At 49.5% G+C, this 8,414-nt stretch overlaps 1 protein-coding gene across 1 annotated transcript; it reads left to right on the forward strand.

Moving 5' to 3' along the window:
* Positions 1-381: 381 nt before the first annotated feature.
* Positions 382-1,532, forward strand: LOC102445754 (olfactory receptor 51G2-like). Its single transcript, XM_006132564.3, has one exon. The coding sequence runs from the start codon at positions 521-523 to the stop codon at positions 1,457-1,459; it is 939 nt and encodes a 312-aa protein (XP_006132626.3). The 5' UTR covers positions 382-520; the 3' UTR covers positions 1,460-1,532.
* The last annotated feature ends 6,882 nt before the right edge of the window (positions 1,533-8,414 follow it).

Here is an 8,414-nt window from a genome sequence, read left to right on the forward strand (position 1 = left end):
GTCCAGCCCCTCCCTTTGCATGCTATGGAAAGCCATCCCTTTCCCAGGGATTCCGCTTGTCCTGGCACAGCTAAACCTTTACCTTGCTTGACGTTAGGACAAGAGGAAGCTGCCTACCACATGCGGTGGCCCCAGCTCTTACTGTTCAGGAGGAGTTCTTGAACAAGGACGCGCAGACAGACACTCGGACACACTCTAAAATTCACGGATAGACAGTCGTGAGTGTCAGGGGGAATGTTTCCTTGGCAATAGGTTATCACATAGATAATTATTGTAGTGTTCTTTCCCCCTTCCAATACAGCATTATGACCTAGCCCCTGAAGGCTGGGCTGCATGGACTACAGATCTCATCCAATCTGGCAGTGCCTACCTTCCAAACAGTGTTGTGCATCCAAAACTGTTTTTGTTGTGTTCCAGGGCACCTCTAGAGCAGAAAGATGTCCCACTAAACATCGGCTAGTTCCCTGTTCTATTTCCTTTCAGGAAGGAATGTTGAAAACTCCATAGACTTGGACAGTACATGATGTCAGCTGTCAATGACACTAAACTCAACCATGCCATGTTCCTTCTTACTGGGATACCTGGGCACGAAGTCGTCCATCTTTGGATCTGTATCTCCTTCTGCTTAATATATGTTATTTCAATAGTAGGCAACTCAGTCATTCTCTTTGTTATAAAAACCGACCCAAGCCTCCATGAGCCCATGTACATTTTCCTTTCCATGTTGGCCTTCACAGACCTTGGTGTATCGATAGCCACCGTGCCAACAATACTGGGCATATACTTGTTTAAATCTAGGGAGATCAGCCTGCATGCCTGTTTTGCCCAGCTGTTCTTCATCCACTCCCTTCAGTTTATTGAATCCTCCATACTCTTGCTGATGGCCTTTGACCGCTTTGTCGCGATCCGTGACCCACTGAGATACGCTTCCATCTTAACCCTGCCAAGAATAGCCAAGTTGGGGCTGGTCTTTGTGCTAAGAGGGGTGGCTGTAATATTCCCGCTCCCCTTTCTCCTGAAACGCTACCAATACTGCCGAGCCAACATCCTCTCCCATTCCTACTGCCTGCACCAGGAGGTCATGACCCTGGCTTGTGCAGACATCACAATCAACAGTGTCTATGGCCTGCTTATTACCCTTTTAACAGTGGGGTTGGACTCACTCTTCATCACCCTCTCTTACGTGATGATCCTCAAAACTGTGCTGAGCATCGCGTCCCGCGTGGAGAGCCTCAGGGCCCTGAACACCTGCGTCTCCCACCTCTGTGCCGTCCTGCTCTTCTACGTACCAGAGTTCAGCCTGACTTTGATGCACAGATTTGTGAAGGGCTCTTCTCCCTTGCTAGGGATTCTCCTGGGCTACATCTCCCTACTGGTCCCGCCCCTGATGAACCCGATCGTGTACAGTGTGAAAAGCAAACACTTGCGTGCACGGATCATCAAGGTGTTTGTCAAGTGAAGCTCGACATGACTCCAGCGCTGGTGACAGAGGTGATGAAAAATGAGGGCCGCATCAACTTGTTCCGTGTTGGTCTCTTACATCTGAGAGGAGATGGGCTGATTATCTCCAATTGGTAGTGAGAGGATCAGATGGAATCTAATGCCTGGAGCTATGGGAGAGGGGTAAGCCCATATCTGGGTGTAGGACAGTGCATTGGGGAAGGAGACCACGGCTGGCAGGACTATGCACAAAGTGACTGTGTTTGTGGAGAGGCAGGAGACCGGTGGAATATTGGCCTGTAAGACCTCAGAATTCTTGTTAATAAAAACAATAAACTGAATTGATTTCCATGTTTCACATTGTACCTGTCACTGGATTCTGATTGTTCCAGGAGCTGTGGGCAGGGGCTTCTCAAGAGGCACGGACACCCCCCTTTCCCTTATACCCCCAATCAGGTGCTTGAGACTGAGCCACGTCACACACAAGGATTATGTGGGACCTGCAGCAGAAGCTGGCCAGGTACCCCTGTAGCTAGGTCTGCACACAGCTCACCTGTTGGGCCCACTGGCCACCGAGGTGGGGGAGCAGAGCTGGGTGTGTGAAGGAGGGTCTCACACGCAGGAGTCCTGACAGGAGACTGGAGCCCAGATTTCCACTAGCCCAGTGTATGCAGCCCCATCCGCTCAGAAAGGGGTGCTCAGAGGAAGGGAAGCACAGTACCTTGGACAGCTCAGTGTAGAGCATTTATTACCACCCAGGCTGAAACTCAACGTTGGTTATGGAAGGCCAGGCATGGCCACTAGGAGGAGTTTGAGACAAAGTCCTGAGACAAGGATACTGCAGACCCATGTGGAAGTGACCCAAGCAGGAAGCAGAGCACTGAAATCTGAAGGACTTGCACTCCGCAGACAACTGCTAGTTACTGGGTCCCTGGACTGTGACTCAACGGAGTGGGGGGGCGTGAGTCTCCTCCCCCAACAGCCCAGGAGCTGTGTGACGGACTGGGCCGTGTCTGGGCACAGCTGAGGGTGTCCGCTCAGGGCGAATTGCTCAAATCCGGGGCTCCTTACAGCCCCCAGAAGGTGACCTCTCCAAACAGGCCACAAACCAGTCCCACAGAGAGCTTCAGCTGCCTGCCTGAAGCCTCACGAGCAAAACCCCTCCAACACCCCAGCAATATCCGTGCCCCAGATGGCCCCGGGCCTCATACACAGGTGGGGAGTCCTAGCGCCCAATCCCACCTACCCCGAACAAGTTCTGTCTCATTCCAAGAAACCAGCCACAGATCCCTGGTCAATTTACCCTCTGGACCTTACCCACAAATCACGCTGGGCCAATCCTTTAGCATCTAACATCTAAAGGTTTATTATTACAATAAAGAAAAGCATGAGCGTAAGGTTGTTAAAGAATGGTACATTACATGCACCGAATCTCCCAGGTCTCAATGCAGGCTCTAGCAGAGATGTTACAGCTGTTGGCTTAAGAGTCCTTGTTGCACATCCTAGAATCAGGATGGGTTCACAGGTCTTTCCGGCTCTTCGATCCCTGCAATGCTGCCTCTGGGATGAAGTGCTGAGCTGAGAACCAAGATGGAGACCACCACATGGCCTATTTATCCCTCCTTCCTGGTCTCTTCTTGGCTATAGCAGGTCACCTGGTCCACCTCATTCCTGTGTTGCCTGCTGGTAGCCCTTAGCTATGAGTCACCACTCATTCTTTATGTGTGTCCTTGGCCCATTGAGAGCCATTGTCCCACAGGGCCTCGCTAATTAGCATGTCCACAGGCCCGGCCCTGCCCAATGCTCAACCACATGCAGGGAAATATTCAGTATCCATACAGATTACAGATTCCTAACTACACACACAGACATTATACAAACACACGAACAGCTTGCATAGGATTATCAGATAATAAGCTTCTATTCAGCACCCCACATGGCCCCCTTTTATACCATTTTCTGGGACCAACACCCCCACCTGTGGGTGCAGCAGCGATCTGGCTGCTTCCCTCAAATTCGGTAATGTGACAAGCTGCTAGAGGGGAACAAAATAAAGCTTGGTCCTAGGCAACCCAGAAGAAGGGGCATCTACGATACCATTCTCTCCTGGAGCCAGGAGGAGTAGGAGCATGTTGACTGGGGTGGAGAACCTTTTTTGGGTCAAGGCTCACTGACCCACAGAAAAATCAGTCAGGAACCACAAAAAAACAAACAAACAACCCCCCCCCCCATACTACCCCTCACTGACATGGTCCCTAACTGAGAAAGGAGGAGAAAGACACTGGAGCGCCAGCATGGGCTCCCCAATGCTGGGGAGGGATAGTGTCCCTGGGTTCGGGGGCTGGATCCTGGCAAGTCAGGGGCCACATACAGCTCCCAGGCCTAAGGTTCTCCACCCCCTGATGTAGACATGCCCTGGTCAAAGGCAGTGCTTAAAAGAGAAGGTGGATCAGATATCCTGGTATCAGTAGTGAGGATTGTGGACCAATCCCGCAAACAAGAGCTTGGCGGGCACTGAGATGAACCCCGTTGGATGTGTACCTTGGATGGTTCTTGTGTGATTCACACAAAAGGTGTGTGACTCAGCTGGACTGATGGGCTATGGAAGAGGCTTAACACGAGAGGGCGCAGGCCCACACACTCGGTCAGAGAAGTGAGAAGTGAGTACTCCAATTCAATACCATGTAGAGAAGGGTTCACTTGAAGATGGGCATTCAGGTGCATTCAGGTGCTAGATGCAAGTTTCTGCTCATTTTGTAAACCTTGTTTTACGAGGCATAAGGGATCGGCCGACAAAGGCTTTCTTTGTCGCCCAATCCCCATCTTGACAGCCGCTTTTTGCCAACAAGCTGCTGACTTGGCAAAACACGGCAGCCATTTTTATTCAAATGAAGTGTGGGAGATTTAAATCTGGCGACAGAGGGATGTAGTCTAGACATACCCCAGGTGCATCTGTTATGAAGTTTATTGAAAGTTAGGGAAGTGTTGATTTGCTGGGGGACATTCTGACCTATGTATTTTGCAGAGGTTAGTTATAAAAGATTAGGTATTTTGTAGTGCACGTTGGAACAGTCCCCTGGAGCTATTCTGGGAGAGACCTTTTTCCTGACATCTTTACTCCTCAGCAGGGAGGTATTTGGCCAGCACTGTCCCATTGTAATGTACTCAATGCTGTCTCAGAATGTAGAAAAAGATCGGTTATAGTCTAACCCTATTGCCTCTGTTTATGTATGTTTCAGCCTGATAAACTGCAAGGCTAGATCATGTTTGCTCATACTCCATCCTTGATCAGACAGAATCACTGAGTTTCTAACACTGCCTGCAGTGAAGAAGTTAACTTGCTCCTGTTGGGGGTTCTTAAAACCCCCGGGGAAGAGTCTAGGAATTATCGAAGGGCAGGTCTCTGGCCTGTGCTATGCAAGCAGGCAATCTAGGTGATCACAATGATATGTTGTGTTCTTCAGATCTGCCCAGGGGGGATAATAGCCCTGACCCACCACATGGAGTGTTATACTGATCAATATGTTATAGATTGTGAGGTTCTCTGATGGGGAAATACTGGGGGCCAAAGCTAAGTGCCGTAGGGAGATTTCAGCTCTGTGTGCCTCCTAATTATGATTTGGGTGAAGAACCTGAACTCCTTTCCCACACCCCAGCTTCTGAGGCCTGTTATTAATAGAGAATCCTTTAACGAGGGAGTTCAGCAGTAAGAGGAGGAGCCAGGATGTGATTTTAGAGGGCAAAGGGGCTGAAGAGCCTTGCCTGGCTGGGGGTGAGAATCAGAGACTGGCTGGACAGGCCAGTGGTCACTCTCCTCCCCCATGTGGGCATGAAGAGGTTGAACAGTACTGCCAGGTCTCGGGCTGGGGTCTTGTGTCCATCAGCTACTCTAACCAGCCTTCTTGGCCCTGTGCAGCCCCTATACTTGTCCAACCTCTCTTCAACAGATCCTGCCAGCAGAGGAGGCCGTCCCTGGTAGCACATTTCTGAAGGGCCTGTGCTAGCAGGGAGCTGGAAGGGATCCTGGAACAAGAGAGTCCCAGAGATTGTGGGTGGCTGGGCCTTGCTACCAGGGAATCACTGAGATCTGTGCTTAAATTAGGGGATACCTGAATCCTGGGTCCTCCTTTTCATTCCACAAAGAGAAGGAAAGAGATCTCCCCTAGTGTAACCCTCACAAGAGAAATTTCCCTGCACGGAGCCTTGTGGCATCTGGACTACAGGGCCTGCAGGGGAGAAATCTAACCCTGTTCTTATCCTTAGTCTTACTCTTCAATTAATTTCAGCAGGGTCACAGCATCATTGTTATAACACATCTTTCTCCAAAGTAGTGTTTTTATTACTCAGAACCTTACCAATAGTGATACATACAGATTTCAGGAACACAGCCTATAGCAGGGCTGATGCTGCAGACGAGCTGGATCGAATCACTCCTCATCCCCTGTGATCTGACCTTTTGCCATTGGCCGTAACATGGTCAACGCTCCTGCAGACAAAGCCAAGCAATTGTGGTTCCCCGGATGGCCAAGTGGCCCCAAGGGAAGGTACAAACATGCTGCATAAAAGCAGTTGTCTCCCTATCTGAACACACACTGCCTGCTGCCCGTGCAACCTCTTGGATGATTCCTTCTGCTTTAGGCTGAAGACCTCTGGTGCCAGCGGCTCCCTTCTCGCAGGAACTGGGTATGTTGGCAGTTCACTGTCTGTAACATGCCAAGTGCAGGGTGAACGCTGAAGGCTGTTTCCATTGGCAGCTGTTCTGTGCAGCAGCAGAGGACTCAGCTGGGCTGTTGGGGTGACTCAGTAATGGGGCTGGAGGGCAGGCAGCGCGAGGTAACTCTGGAACCCCTCCCCTCCATCCGCCCATGGTCCATAGTAGATTTCAATTACTCAAAAATCTGACATTCAAACCAAGCTTGTAGTGTTAAAACTGATGCTCTGCATCAGGATTTCTCCCGGGGTTCCCATTTCTAGAGGGCTCCAGGCTCAGTCCTACCAGGGGCCGAGGAAGAGGACACCCCACAGAAAATTAGTGTCTAGTTCCCAGAACAACTCGGGTTTATTTCCTCCTGAAAATTTAACCCACAAATGCATTTTCCAAAGTTTTATTCTCTGGCTTGATTATAGGGGCAGGAAGTCAGAGCTGTGTTACTCTGCCCGAAAGAGCCTATTTTTGGTTGAGGGTTCCAGCATTTTTGCCTTCAGAGCTGCAGGGCTGTCAGCATCTCTGCCCCTCTCTGTCTGGAAGTGCCACCTATCAGGCATTTTACCAAGTCCTCTCATGAGGTGGAATCCTGTGATGCTCCCACCTCAGACTGGGCCCCGGGCAATAGCACTCTGCGGGGAGACTGTGTTTGTCCAGTCAGTCTTGCTGGCTTTGGCACCTGTCTTTCTTCCCCTTGGAAGTGGCGAGACGAGAAACTAATCAGCTGTCTAGAATCTAAATACAATCTAATCCAAACACCAGGGCTACGTCTAGACTGGCATGATTTTCCGCAAATGCTTTTAACAGAAAAGTTTTCCATTAAAAGCATTTTTGGGACAGAGCATCTAGATTGGCACGGATGCTTTTCCGCAAAAGCACTTTTTGTGGAAAAGCGTCCGTGGCCAATCTAGACACGCTTTTCCGCAAAAGAGCCCCGATCATTTTCACAATCGGGGCTCTTTTGTGGAAAACAAATCTGGGTGGTCTACACTGGCCCTTTTGTGCAAAAGTTTTGCACAAAAAGACTTTTGCCCGAACGGGAGCAGCACAGTATTTCTTCAAGAACACTGACAATCTTACATGAGATCGTCAGTGCTTTTGCGGAAATTCAAGCGGCCAGTGTAGACAGCTGGCAAGTTTTTCCGGAAAAGTGGCTGATTTTCCAGAAAAACTGGCCAGTCTAGACACAGCCCAGGAATTAAGTGTAGCGCGGAAGAATGAGAAGGTTTTCAAACAAAAGTCTATCCACACCTCTACCCCAAGATTCTCCCACTCTGACAGAGACCCAGGCACGCTGAGGGCCTTCAGCCTTCCCCAGCGTGTCGGTGCCAGTCGGAATGTATAGCTTCTCAGCAAGAACTGCCCCATCTCTGGACAGACTCCCAGCTCTGGCAGAACAAGCTGGGTAAAGTGGCTGGAAACAGGCTCTTCTCAGCTTGTAGCTCCGGTCTGGTCTCTCAGCCTCTCTGAAGTGCTCACTGAGTGATGCCTTTTCTTTAACTGTTGCTTCCCTTCCTGCTTCTTTTCCAGCAGCCTGCTCTTCAACTAAAGGGATCCAGATTTGTTTCACCGAACGCAGCCATCACATCAGCACCCCAATGGTTAACTCAACGCAGCTCTACAGCAAATATCCCAAGCACTGGGTTTAACAGCCATCTCCAGCAATTTCAGGCTCCAGGGCAGTACTGTCAATGGGTGCCTGGCATTCTGGCAGTGCCCAAGAAGCTGCCATCAGCTAAGCTGCTGGTATGTGCCCTCTTATTTTTTCCATGCTTGAATTTTGTTCTGTGCACAGATGCATGTGCAGATGTGAACCACAAGTAGAAATAAAAAGCCTAGCTATAAGTTTTATTTTTAGAAAAGTTACCCCAGGGATAACTACTCCAGCCAGGACAGTTTAGGCATTTTTGAACTCACTACTCAAAGAATTACATTTTCAATGTAATAGAAATATAAATCAGACATTTTCAAAGAATAATATTACAAATAATTCAGAGGGGTAGCCGAGTTAGTCTGTAACTGGCAAAACAACAAATAGTCTAGTGTAACCACCATGAGGCAGATTTGAACTGTGATTGCTGAAACAGAGTATAGGAGCCTGTACCTGCTGAGCTAAATTAAATTAATGGAGATTGCCTATCTTCTAGAAGTGGAAGGGACCTTGAAAGGTCATTGAGTCCAGTCCCCTGCCTTCACAGCAGGACTAAGTAACATCCCTGACAATTTTTGCCCCAACTGGCCTCCACAAGGATTGAACTTACAACCCTGG

The sequence above is a fragment of the Pelodiscus sinensis genome, chromosome 1, assembly GCF_052426305.1.
Source record: "Pelodiscus sinensis isolate ZL-2025 chromosome 1, ASM5242630v1, whole genome shotgun sequence".
Lineage (NCBI taxonomy): Eukaryota > Metazoa > Chordata > Testudines > Trionychidae > Pelodiscus > Pelodiscus sinensis.